Genomic DNA, 12,706 nt, shown 5'->3' on the forward strand with positions numbered 1-12,706 from the left:
GCGTGGGCATGGTTGGCTTACTGTTTTGGTGTTGGAGGTTCCTCGCTCAGCATACTTGCTCTGGTTTGGATTTTGCCCAATGTAGGAATACCATCAGAGGATGGAGGATGGAATATGCTGTGTTTGGAGGGCAGTCAGTTTCTCACCGATAATACATAATTGTGAGATTATTCAACATGGCTCGATCAAGTCTGCTTCATTGCGTGAGTACACCAGTATTTCCGCTTCTGACAAAGGTGGTGTATGCGTTCACGGTGTGCATCGTCGACCCCGGATTCCGGGCGGCTGCATGCGGAGCCCACCCGGACCCGGACGTAGTTGGCCATTGGCCGGCGGTGCGGGGAGAGGAGTGCCGCATGTTCGGATCAGGTCGAATGATCAGTACGGAATACGGAGTAAGGGCGCAGCCATGATACTAGAGGCTCAGAGGTTTCACTTGAGTGATACCCACCAGGACTTCCTGCAATCCCTGCATATACGCTACGCGCAGGCGGCTTGTGTTTGCCGATGCATTGGACACTGGCTGCCATCTCCCTGTTTGCGCGGACCGACGTGTCGAAACTCTGATGCTGCAGATGCGGGGGGGCCAGACACGACGAGGGAGAACATATTATGGGGCAGAAGCTGTGGCTATTATGTTATTCTCTTCTTGGCATAGAGACAGTGTTAATAAATACCGTTCTATAAGAGGATGGAATGTGGCAGAGCACACTTGACAGTTGAAGTGACATGGACGTTGTGGTTTTGGATGGTGCTCCCCATGGACGACCTTGAAGAATGGACTTAGACGGCATGCGCCTGCGAAAGCTTCGATGCGTTTAACGAGGACCGAGCGTACGGTTAAGCGAATGGAAGTAAGAAGCGAGGTTGGGCTCACCATGCCGATTCGAACCGAGACACCTTGCACTTACCTGCCTTTCCATTAAGAGACTTGCTACCTTATGTGACGGGAACCTATCGCCTCCATAAAAGATACAAAACAGACCGGCGTGGTAAAGACCATTTGATAAAAGCCCCAGCCCAGATTCGGTATTTGGGCACAGCGTTTAGAAGCAGGAGATGGGTGCTCGGCTAAGAAGATATGCACCCTCATGACTTGCTGCAATACGCGGTTCCAGCCCATGCGGCATCACGTAATGTTCTGCAAGAGGAGAGACCCACTTCTAGCCCAAGCCACATTTGGACACTGACAGATCCCTGTCCGCTCTGGGCTGCCAGGCTTGCCAGGTTCCAACTGGGCAAACCAACCACTTCACCTTACTGGCCCCCCATCCAACCCGCCGCACCTTCCTACTGAAACCTCCGTGTCAAGCTGGACACTTGTGAGCGCTTCGTCATCAGCGTTGCCATCAACTCCGGCCACGACTCTCTTGTTTCCTCTGGCCTCCTCCGCCTCCGCGACCTGCTTTCTTCAATTCCACAAAGAGGAATTGGATAGCACTCAGTTATCTTGATCGACGGAGATTCTCCGCTCGTGACGTTCGTCCATCTGATCCCAATCCCCTTATCGTCTGGTCTCCTAACCGTTCCATCAGGAGTCCCTCCATCTCTCTCTCTCACCCTCTTTCTTTTTCGAAGCCCGACCTCTTCGTCGGCCCGCCCTCAGCCCATCATGTACTCGAACTCGAACGCCTTCCTGGGCGGCAATAGCCAACGGCCCGGCGCGCAGCAGTATGGTGGGAGCTCTTTCGGCCAGCAGCCGGGACAGCAGCAGCAGCAGCAACAGCCGAGTCCTTTTGCTCCTCAGCCCACGGGCTTCGGTCAGGCGCCGTTGCAGCAGCAGTTCACCGGCTACCCGGGGATGCAGCAGCAACAGCAACCTCAGCAGCAGCAAGCTCCGCAACAGCTCCAGCCCCAGGTCACCGGCTTTCCCGGCCAGGCCCAGCCCCAGCAGAGCTTCCAGACCGGCGCGCCCCCGATGCCATCGATCCCCGCGCAGTACCAGTCGCAGTTCCAGCAGCAGCAGCCTCGGCAGACCGGATTCCCGGGCCAGCAGCAGCAACAGCAGCCACAGCCGACTGGCTTTGCCCAACAGCAGCAGCCTCAACAGACTGGCTTCCCGCAGGCCCAGCAACCCCAGCAGACCGGTTTCGCTCAACAGCAACAGCCTCAGCAGACTGGCTTCCCGCAGGCCCAGCAACCCCAGCAGACCGGTTTCGCTCAACAGCAACAGCCTCAGCAGACTGGCTTCCCGCAGGCCCAGCAACCCCAGCAGACCGGTTTCGCTCAACAGCAACAGCCTCAGCAGACTGGCTTCCCGCAGGCCCAGCAACCCCAGCAGACCGGTTTCGCTCAACAGCAACAGCCTCAGCAGACTGGCTTCCCGCAGGCCCAGCAACCTCAGCCTACTGGCTTCCAGAGCCAGCAGCAGACGGCTGCTCCGACCCCTATCAAACCCCAAGCTACGGGCTTCAGCCAGATGGCTGCTTCTTTCCGAACCGGAGGCACACCGAAGCCAGCTGGTCGACGCCCCAAGTCTGCCAACAAGATCCCGAACATCCGATTGTCATTCATTACAGCTCCGGATCAGTCCAAGTTCGAGACGCTCTTCAAATCTGCGGTTGGTGAAGGTCAGGCAACAACAATGTCCGGAGATAAGGCGAGAGATCTATTGATGCGATCACGCTTGGATGGCGATTCGCTCTCACACATTTGGTCAGTATTCTCCAGTAAAACAGTCAGTAAACCGTGCTAATGGGACATATGCAGGACTCTTGCCGACACGACACGATCTGGAGAGCTTCATTTCCCCGAATTCGCTCTCGCAATGTACTTGTGCAACTTGAAGCTCACTGGAAAGTCCATACCTTCAACATTGCCCGAGAACATCAAGAATGAGGTGTCCAGCGTTGTCGACATTATCAACTTCAGCATTGCCGAGGACGCCGGTCGGGACACACCCGGGAGCACTGCTACCGGCAGGTCGAGCACCGAACCCACGATTCACCAGCCTCAGCCTCAAACGTCAAACTCCCAGCTGTTGCAAGCACAGATGACTGGCTTCCCTGGGCAGCAGGCGCAGGGCTTTGGACAAGCGCAAGGGCTGCAACCTCAGCAGACCGGATTCCCTGGCATCAATGCGCAGCCCACCGGAATGAACCCGCAACCTACGGGATACAACGGGCCACGACCGCCAATGCCGCCCATGCCTACCGGATATGGCAGCAGCCTCACGCCAGGCGGAGGTCCAATGGCTGCGCCTCTGAACGCGCAACCTACTGGCCGCCCCGGGCAATGGGGTCTTGTCAACGCACCTTCCACAGGCCTGCCTAATATCGATGCTCTTCAGGCTAGAATGATGCCTCAGCAAGGCCGTGAGCAGGGGAGCTTCACTACGCAGGGTCTGCAGGGCAATGCTGTTATTCCTTGGGCTATTACCAAGGAGGAGAAGCAACGCTACGATGCCCTCTTCAAGGCTTGGGATGGACTTCACAAGGGCTTCATTGGCGGAGACGTCGCCATTGAGATCTTTGGACAGAGTGGTCTCGAGAAGCCGGATCTCGAGCGTGTCTGGACCCTTGCTGACAATGGTAACAAGGGTCGCCTGAACCTTGACGAATTCGCAGTTGCCATGCATTTGATTTACAGGAAGCTCAACGGCTATCCTTTGCCTAACCAGCTGCCGCCAGAGCTCGTTCCTCCCTCGACAAGAAACTTCAATGAGTCTATCGGCACCATCCGGTCAATGTTGAGCCAGGAGTCAGAGTTCCGTTCCAAGTCTGGTGCCGCTCTGCTTCCTCAAAAGACTGGTGTCAGTTACATGAAGACTCACTCATTGAGAGGTACCCCTGGCGGCCAGAGCGGTGGGCGTAAGGATGCCACAGTCTTTAAGAACAACGATGAGCAGGTCGGATATAAGTCTAGCGCTCGTCGTCGCGTCGGCAACAACTCGCCCCGCCCCGAGTCACCATCCTCTACCGCATACGATGACCTTGGACTTGATCAGTTGAGGAAGAAGATCCGGGAGAAGGAAGTCCTCCTCGACGCCATGGATTTTGCTGACGAGAAGAACTTGGAGGAGGACGATTTGCTTGACAGACGTGACCGTCGGGAGGCCGAGGAGCTGTACCGCCGTATCCGCCGCATCCAAGACGACATTGACGCGAACCCAGATGCCGCGCTCTCGACGGGAGATTCGGAAGCCGAGAGACGATCCTTGAAGCGACAGCTCCAGACCCTCACAGACAAGGTCCCCGAACTGGCCTCTGCCGTTCGCAAGACCGAAAAGGCTATCGCAGACGCGAGACTTGAGCTCTTCAGGCTCAAGGATGCAAAGGCTCACCCCAACAGTGCCGCTGCCATTGTCGGCACTGGCCCTGGCGGTGCCGTAACAGAGTCTGACAGACTGAAGGCCCGGGCCAAGGCGATGATGCAGCAACGTACTGCAGCCTTGACGGGCAAGAAGGTAGAGTCGAGCTTTGATGACGAAGGCCCCAAGCGTCTTGAGGAGGAGAACCACAAGATCAAGACCGAGAAGGAGAACAACGAGAGTATGGTCAGTGACGTGGAAGATTCTGTGCGTGACTTTGCTCGCGGCATTGAAGATAGCCTGAAAGAAGGTACCACGACGGCCTCCAACGAACACGAGAAGCGACGCTGGGAGGACGCTCTGGGCGTCGAGGACGAAGTCAGAGATTTCATCTTTGATCTTCAGCGATCTAGCCGTGCTGCGCGTGTTCGGGCCCAGGACCGACGTCCTACTTCCTCCTCTTCGCCTTCGGCCGCGCGTACATCCTCTAGGGAACCTGCTGCGGCCAGTCCCGCCGTCCGGCATGAGAGCCCTGCACCTCCCTCGCGTACCACTACCCCCGGAGGCTCGTACTCTTCATACAAGACTCCCGAGGAGCGTGCTGCTTTTATCAAACAGCAGGCTGAGCAGCGCATGGCTGAGAGACTTGCTGCCCTGGGCATTAAGGCTCCTACTAAGCCTGGTGAGACGGCTGCCCAGAGAATGGAGCGAGAGAGAGCCGAACGTGCTGCTAAGCTGCGCCAGGCCGAGGAGGAGGATGAGCGCCGCGAAGCCGAACGTCAGGCCCGGCTCGCCGAAGAAACCGGCGCTCCGGCACCCGCTGCCAAGAAGCCTCCCCCGCCGCCGTCGAGGAAGGCCGCCAAGAGTGACGCTGCCGAGAGAGAGGCCTCTCGGAAGGCAGAGGAAGAGCAAGCGGCCAAGCAGGCCGAAGAAGAGCGTCTCGCTAAGGAACACGAGGAGCAACAGCGGGCCACCAGAGAGTTGGAGTAAGTTACTGTAGAAGACGACCGAAGACGAATATATGCTAACGAATACACAGGGCGAGCGCTAGAGAGCAGCAAGACGATCTCGAAACTGAGCGACAATCGGCTGCAGCTCGTCTCAAGGCACTCGAGGAGCAAGTCAAGCAGGGCAAGCTCAAGAAGGAGGAGGAGAAGCGCAAGAAGAAGGCCGCCCTCGCCGAACAGAAGAAAAAGGAGGCCAAGTTGGCGGCACAGAGGGCCGAGATTGAAGCTGCCCGTCAGCGCGAGTTGGAACTCCAACGCCAGCTTGAGGCTATGAACGACGATGATGATAGCTCATCGGACGACGAGGATGGCCCTTCTCAAATTACGCCCCAGGCATCTACCCCTACTCAAGGCGGCAGCCAGATCAGCAGTCAAGAGCTCGAGAAGCAGCCTTCCCCGCCTCCCGCCATCCCAACGGTGGTCACCAGCCCTCCCACCGAGAACGAGAGCCGCAACCCGTACCACCGCATGCTCTCTCACTCATCCGAGTCCACCTCGGCCCCGAGCGAGCCCTCTGCGCCTGCCGCTGCGCCTCCTCCACCCCCGGCGGCTGCGCAGTCTACTAACCCCTTCCACCGCATGGCGCAAGAGAGCAAGGCAGCTCCCGCGGCTGCCTCTCCCCCGCCTCCCTCTGGACCCTTCTCCCGCAAGCGCCCTGATGAGGACGATGACTGGGGCACGGATAAGGAGGACGACGAAGATTCCGACGATGATGACCGTCCCGGCGGCAGTAGCGCTGCGGCCTTGGCTTCCATTTTGTTCGGAACCATGGGCCCCCCGCGACCACTTTCAGCTACCGGAGACAAGCCGACATCTAACCCTGTCAGCCCGGCCATGGGCAGCGACGCCTCACCTGCGTTCCCTCCTCCCCCGCCGCCCATGCCAGCTACCGGTGCTCCTTCGGCCCCTCCCCCGCCACCGATGCCGGCATCGCCCGCACCGGGTGGCCCGCCGCCGCCGCCTCCTCCCCCTCCAGGCATGGGAGCTCCACCGCCACCACCTCCCCCACCACCGGCGGGTGACGCACCGTCAGGCCCCCCGGCAGGCGGGCGACCCGCGGGTCTGCTCGGGGAGATCCAGCTTGGTAGGGCCCTGAAGAGGACCGAGACGCGCGACAAGAGCGGCGCCGCTACTGCAGGCCGCGTTTTGGATTAAATGCTAGATGCTAGTATCTACAGTCCGTGCTGGCTGTGGCTGGCTGCGGAGGCGGGCGAAGGATGTCATGGGGAAGGGCATTGAATGAGACAGTGAGAGAAAGCTCTGTCCAGGTAGCTCTCATGGCTCTCAGGATTGGTTGGAAGTAGAATTCAGTTCACAAGTGGCAAGACTTTTTTTTAGCCAAGAGAGGGAGGGAGGCGTTTGGAGGCGTGCAGTAGGTATTGTTCCCATTATCAGACAGATGTCCCGACCCAGCTAGGTAGTAATGCAAACCCCCGAGTTTTCGTTTCTTTATCCTCTCATCCTCGTCAGACGGTTCTCTTTCTAACTTGACCCGTGACCTGACCCTCTTCGCCGCCCGGCCGGCTGGCTGATCAGTCCGTCGTGTCAAACAAAGAATCTGAGCTGCGTTAGCTCTGGTGTGTGTGTAAGGGCCAAGCGTTGCGTGCCGTGCGTTGAGTGCTCAGTGTCTCTTCTCTTTTTTCTTGCTGGGAGAGAGTGGCGTAAGTTATTTCTAGTGTTTCTTCTATTCTGACGCCCGATCGAGGTTGTGTGCGTGTAAGTGTGCGTTTGCTTGGAAGGATCGTCTCTCCGCAGGGAGAGTTGCCGGTGCGGCGGCGATGGCGTCGGTGCTGTTGTCTGAGTCCCTTTCCCGAGTTTTTTTCGGTACGGATTTCCGAACTATGAATATGACTACGACCACGTCTAGTTTGCTCAGCTTACCTTCAATACCTTGGGTAAGGAGGGCTACATATTTTGCTTGGCAGGTGTGACTAGGTTCAGAAGAGTTCTTTCTTGCTTTGTGTGTCTTGTGGGCAAGCGTGGCAAAGTCTGGAGTTACGTAGGGCACGTAGGATAAGGCTTACGAGGATCGACGAGGCAAGAGAGGGGGATCTGTCTTGCTTTTGCGAAGATCCCTTGATGGGGGTGTTGTTTGAAGCTTGGCAAAGCTACGGTTACTGTATGTATTTAGTATGGCGCTGGATTACGTGCATCTCTCGGTCCATAACGGGCAGGTTTGAATGATGAAGATCTGCTCGAATAGTGAAGGGTTACGTAGATTCGGTGGGGGTTCATGGGGATGCCGTGCCGGGCATCGATCTTGCAGTAGTATTCTTCTCCACCATATCATACATGCATACTTGAGCGAAACGCGATCTGGTGAGCGCGTCGGAGTACTTGTGTTGTTTATTGACATTCAGTCTTTCATCTGATAGTTCTTGGGATACTCGAAGATGGGAGGGCTATGAGAAAGAGGAGGAGGGGGGGGGAATCAAACGGTTTGCGCCATCTGATGCGGCGTTGGGGAAAAAGGTGGCTGGCGTAGCTGCGATATCTCGCTTTTACTTTGTACACTACTGCAAGTTCCTTTTTCATGTGCAACACAATTACGACATGAGCAGTCTACTGCAGTCTGCAGGTAATCTTTCTCCGCTGCAAACTAGGTGGCCACCCTCTCTCTCCGTCTCTGTCCCGGCTTTCTCGGGAGCCTTGCTGCTTTGTATCGTACTGCGGTTTTCTAGTTTGTCTAGACTATAGACTAATGTAGACGCGAGGCCAACTGACGACAGAGGATGGGCACCACAGACCACAGTGAAGAGGAAACGCTCTAGTGATGGGCTAGATATGGAGGTCAATCGTCCTAGTCTTTCGTAGCTAGAGAGATGGAGACGTAGAGCGAGCTGGTGAGATACCTCGCCACCTTACCATGGAGAGAGCTGCTGCTGAGATGTAGCCACAGGAGGCTGAGCAAGAGAGCTATCAAAAAGACGTTCAACGTTCAAGGTTGGAATACGGTTGTACTCGGCTAGGAAGCTTGGGACAGGAACGACATGAAGAAGGAGGGGGGTGGATCTACGGGTCCTCTTTCCCCCTCCCCCGTCTTCGACTGTTCGAGCTTCACCCACATTGAGGGGACGTTTCTTAGATCTGCAAGTCACAAAAGTGGTAAAGCGAGCATCCGTAAAGTTGAGATGTTGAGCCCACGTCGGAGGTAGAGTCTCTGCAGGATATGCTGTGGAGAGGAACGTGCCCTGCAGCAGCATTTTGGGATCTTTCTCGTCGTAGGCCCCGGACCCAGGCTGTCACGGTTAGAGGAACAGCAGTGCAGCACTACGACCTCGATGAAACATATGCACGGATGAGGTGCTCGTGAGGTGGGAAAGGATGAACCCCAGTTTAGAGCTACCCTGGAAATGCTCCCAGCCACCGAACTTTTTTTTTTGATCTCATGGAAAGTTTGGAAACGGCCATGGAAGGACAAGGGGATGGGGAAAGGCAGACTTGTGTGCTGTTGAGACTCGGGAAGATCGTGTCTCGGTCCTCCGAGTCTGTGTGTTACAGTTTGAGAGGGCCGATTGGGCTCCGGAGTGGCGTTTGGAAAAGGGCGCCGAATACTTTCGAAGGAAGCGGGATGCGATATTTCTGGAGCGTCCTGAGGTAGATAGTCCCAACATTGAAAGGCCGAGGGTTTTCACCTGCGTCTTACGACATGGCTGATGCGAGGGAGGAAGTAGGATGCGATGAATGGTCTGAAAGGTCCTAGATAATGGGCCGGAGATCGGACGTTGGCCTATGCTTCATGCTTGCTTTTTCATGAATGAGGGTCTGCCGGTCTGATCTTTACGAACAAAACTTGCTAGACTTAGACAACAGAGCCGAGGGACCCGTTTTCCAAACCAGCTTTCGCACGTAGAGGCAAACTTTTTTCAATACTAGTGAAAGAAGAAATCGAAACCGAGGCGGACGGATGGGCCATGGGGGAAAAAGTAAATGAGATGGCAAATGCGTTGTCCATTGTTGGGAAGACGGGAATGAGAGGGCATTGTTGGCGGCAATTGGGCATCGAGATTCTAGAGTCGGCCAACTTCTTGGTCGTCAATGCTTCTTTCTAGGGTGTTGAGGATCACAGACTCGACGTGGGATCGGTAAACGGACGGACGGCGACGGTGCGCGTGAGCTGAAATACGCCCAAAGCTTTCCTCGGCTGCCTTGGTTTTTCTGGACTACGGAGTGCAGCCCGTAGGGTTATCTGGCGATATGGGGCTCCTTTCGTGGCCTGACATGGGGGGATGAAGCTGGGGTTGGAAAGACGAGTTGCTTGGAGATGATAAGGTAAGGCAGAGCAGGCCGCAGGTTGGCATATGCGGCGGTCCTCTCCCCTGGGTACGGAGTATGGGCTATGGAGTATCGTCACGCTAGAGACGACACGCCGGACAAGGCAGGTACTGAATCCGAGATGGGATGGGAATGAGAATGGGAGAACGGCCGGCACTTTGAGCGGGTATATCAAAAGCAGCGCTATTAATATCAAGGAGGCAGGGATAGACGTTCCGGGGGTCCCAGAAGGAGAGTGACAGTCTGTGAGAAGGAAATGATGGAGAGGAACGTACGGAGTATTCGTACGGAGTACAGTAGTGCGATGCAGCGGCGGGCGGGTTGTGGTCCGCCGCGAGCGTTTGTGCATTGAAACGGACAGACGAGAGTCCCATTAAACATCCAACGGGTGTGAGTTGGCAGTTGTGCCCGGGCCGGGAAACGCACGAGAATGAGGAAGAAGAGAAAAGAGTGGTCAGAGAATGACGAAAACTCTGTCGCATTGCTGCCATGTGTCTATATTTTTTTTTGTCCATGAATTACTCCATATCGTCAGGGAAGTGAGGTGGTCAGCGGAGCGGATTCCGTGGGGATCTCGATGGCTTTTTTCTTCCGGAGAAGGTCTCTCTCTCTGTCTTTTTTTTCTGCCCAAGTGTCAGTTGAGCACGAGGTAGGAAACATGCCGAGATGGGGAAAGCGAAGAGTCAGAGTTCGGGGCGAGCTAGATGCGTTGTCAATGATGTGCGAGATGGGATATCTCCCGTAGGGAAGATTTGCATCTTATGCGAAGATCGACTGACAGGGTGCGACGACTGGGCTGAACCTGGCAGTGGAAAAGCCAAGATAGGTACGGTACCTGGTGACCCCCTCTTCGTTTGTGAATGGATTGCGCAGAATTGGGAGGGTATGTTCACATGGGAGTGGACGCCCGTCAGGTACCTGAGGCTGGAGCGATCAGGTACGTTAGTGACCACTGACAGCGCGAGCGGTGAATGGTGATTCGTGAATGAGAGAATGGGAAGAATGAGTGGTGAGAGATGCAGCGGCAGGAAACAGAGAAATTGCTTCCCAGAACCCTGGTTGGTCTGCACCACACAAGCTGAGCCAAAGCGTTGCACTTGCAGCTGCCTGCGTGCGGCGTGCCTGCTCTTCCCATTGCTTGCACTTGCGACTTGCGAGGTGCACGCATTCCCACTTGCAATTGGCAGTTGCGACTTGCAAGCAGGTCAGGTATGCGGTACGTACTACCTACCTTACACTACCTAAAGATAAAGGTACCTTAAGGTAGGTAGGGTATGAGACACGTACTTCTTGAACTGGGAAGTGGCTTCGAGACCCGGTGGAACCTGATGGCAGGAACGGGCACTGCGGGCAGGAACAGGCAAGAAGTTGGGAAGTTGGTCCCAATTCTGGTTGAAACATTGTCAGCTACCGGAACCAATGAGACGGCTCGAGGTGGAAACGGTTTGATTGGGGATCGAGAGCTGGGGCCACGTCCGGGCACTGGCGGAGACACGAGGTTTCTGGAAAGAGCAGCCCAGAAAACATGTGCGAAGGGATTGGACAGCACCACGAGTATGTACCACAGTACCTTACTGCTGGCGGTAGCGAGAAGGGATGATGTCACGGATGGGGGGGAAAGAGCCCGGGAGAGGAGTTTCCCGCTCTCGGTATTTCGTATTATCGGACGGGTCATTCGGGTCGTGCGTGAAGACTTTGGTACATAGCTGACTGTGTTCACCTACCTACGGATAGCTTGACCGCATGAGTCTCACTCCCATATCTCTATCCCATCAAGCACGTATTAGAGCACGTAGCAGTGGTCATGGACTCATGGGCCCCAAGGCAACTTTACAGAGAGAATTGAAGCGAACGGGTCACAGGTATCATGACTAGTGTCAGATGCCTTTCCAACTTGTAAGCCCCAGTGGCTCCCGTGGTCCTGTGCCTGACAGTAAGGAGTGCCGATCATGAGATGTTGTCTTGCTTTCCGAGACCCTTTCCCCGTACCTGGCCGCGCTGGGCTTCTAAACACTCAAGTTTCGGGCCCGGTGGAGAGACACATGTCGTAGCAGTCTTGTCGCAATTGGCGCCACGGCCTGGACGTTGCCTTTTTGTACAACAGAGTTCCAGAGTCTCTCCTTCATCAATGGCTGTCTCCGTTCACCTGTGATTGATAGACATGGGTTGAGGCGGACAGTGACACTCACAAACTCTCACACCGGGCTGCCACCCGTCCCGGCGTCCACCAAACGTTCGTTGAACGTCGCCCATTTAGAGATGGCATGCTTATTCGTCAGGCTCGCTCCAATGCAACACCGCGGCTGTCGTCGCCTTTCCGCAGAGGGCAAAGACCTGTTCGACACCGCTCATCCATGACAATATTAGCCTTCCAAGGTTTCCCAACGTATATCCGTGCAGCTGCTGTTAGCCTCTTCACGGCCGGCCATGGGCGCTCCGGAGTGCTCCCTGCGCCGAGGCTCGAGCAGTTTTTAGTCATTTTTCACCTAGAATTCCATGGGTACCCTTCTTGGACAGCGCCCCATCTAGCCCGGTTCTAGAAGTCTGTTCTCCGGTTGGGAATCAAACAGCTGGGATGATGGAAGGAAGCATTGACGAGAATCTGATCATTCTGATGGGATCCTCTCCAGGCACGGACAGGTTGGTCATGCTCGGCCCAAAAAGACCCGTCTAGCCGTCCAAGAGAGTGAAAACGCAGAGCACGAGGCGAGAGATGAGGACAAGCGGAATGGACGCGCGCAAATCGTCTCTCTCGCCTCGACGTCTTATATCATCGGGAGGTAAAGTGAGACGCCCGTCACATTCCGTACCTGACGATCTGGCCAGCATTAGAGAGGGGGGGGTCTTGGTACATAGGTCTCGGTCTCAGTTTCACAGCGGGGACAATCGTTGCAAGACACCCTAAGCCATTGAAAAGACTAAGATTGGGGGGAAGGATATGAAATTTTGTTAAGTGGTGTCAGTCTGACAAAAAGAAAAAAGAAGTCGTCCAGCCTTTTTCAGCGGTTATCCGTGATTTCCTTTCCGTGATGGCTCCTGATGGGCACAAGAGTTGGGATGACCCAGTTTCATCGGATGGGGGCACAGCAGCCAATCGGGAGCACAGTCATGTGATGTGGCTCTTTTGATTGGCTGAGAGTGGACGCGTTTGTTGTTTTCTTCCCGAATCGGTGAG

At 55.7% G+C, this 12,706-nt stretch overlaps 3 protein-coding genes across 3 annotated transcripts; 2 read left to right on the plus strand and 1 right to left on the minus strand.

Moving 5' to 3' along the window:
• Positions 1 to 1,612: 1,612 nt before the first annotated feature.
• Positions 1,613 to 6,411, plus strand: BDP81DRAFT_449253 (uncharacterized protein; the record flags this gene model as incomplete). The annotated part of the gene is made up of 3 exons (XM_060592385.1): positions 1,613 to 2,655; positions 2,710 to 5,235; positions 5,289 to 6,411. The coding sequence occupies 3 exons, from the start codon at positions 1,613 to 1,615 to the stop codon at positions 6,409 to 6,411; spliced, it is 4,692 nt and encodes a 1,563-aa protein (XP_060445783.1).
• Positions 6,412 to 9,094: 2,683 nt separating this feature from the next.
• Positions 9,095 to 10,022, minus strand: BDP81DRAFT_219845 (uncharacterized protein). The gene has a single exon (XM_060582783.1). The coding sequence runs from the start codon at positions 9,878 to 9,880 to the stop codon at positions 9,320 to 9,322; it is 561 nt and encodes a 186-aa protein (XP_060445784.1). The 5' UTR covers positions 9,881 to 10,022; the 3' UTR covers positions 9,095 to 9,319.
• BDP81DRAFT_426854 (uncharacterized protein) lies at positions 9,672 to 10,457 on the plus strand. Its single transcript, XM_060590316.1, has 2 exons — positions 9,672 to 10,231; positions 10,311 to 10,457. Exon 1 carries the CDS (start codon positions 9,993 to 9,995, stop codon positions 10,182 to 10,184), a length of 192 nt encoding a protein of 63 aa, XP_060445785.1. The 5' UTR covers positions 9,672 to 9,992; the 3' UTR covers positions 10,185 to 10,231; positions 10,311 to 10,457.
• The last annotated feature ends 2,249 nt before the right edge of the window (positions 10,458 to 12,706 follow it).

Source organism: Colletotrichum phormii, assembly GCF_030913505.1.
Source record: "Colletotrichum phormii strain CBS 102054 chromosome Unknown BDP81scaffold_9, whole genome shotgun sequence".
Taxonomy (NCBI): Eukaryota; Fungi; Ascomycota; class Sordariomycetes; order Glomerellales; family Glomerellaceae; genus Colletotrichum; species Colletotrichum phormii.

Bases quoted from the DNA above. Each gene is read 5' to 3' on its own strand.
- BDP81DRAFT_219845 (XM_060582783.1), bottom strand. From the start codon at position 9,880: ATGCACAAACGCTCGCGGCGGACCACAACCCGCCCGCCGCTGCATCGC.
- BDP81DRAFT_426854 (XM_060590316.1), top strand. From the start codon at position 9,993: ATGACGAAAACTCTGTCGCATTGCTGCCATGTGTCTATATTTTTTTTT.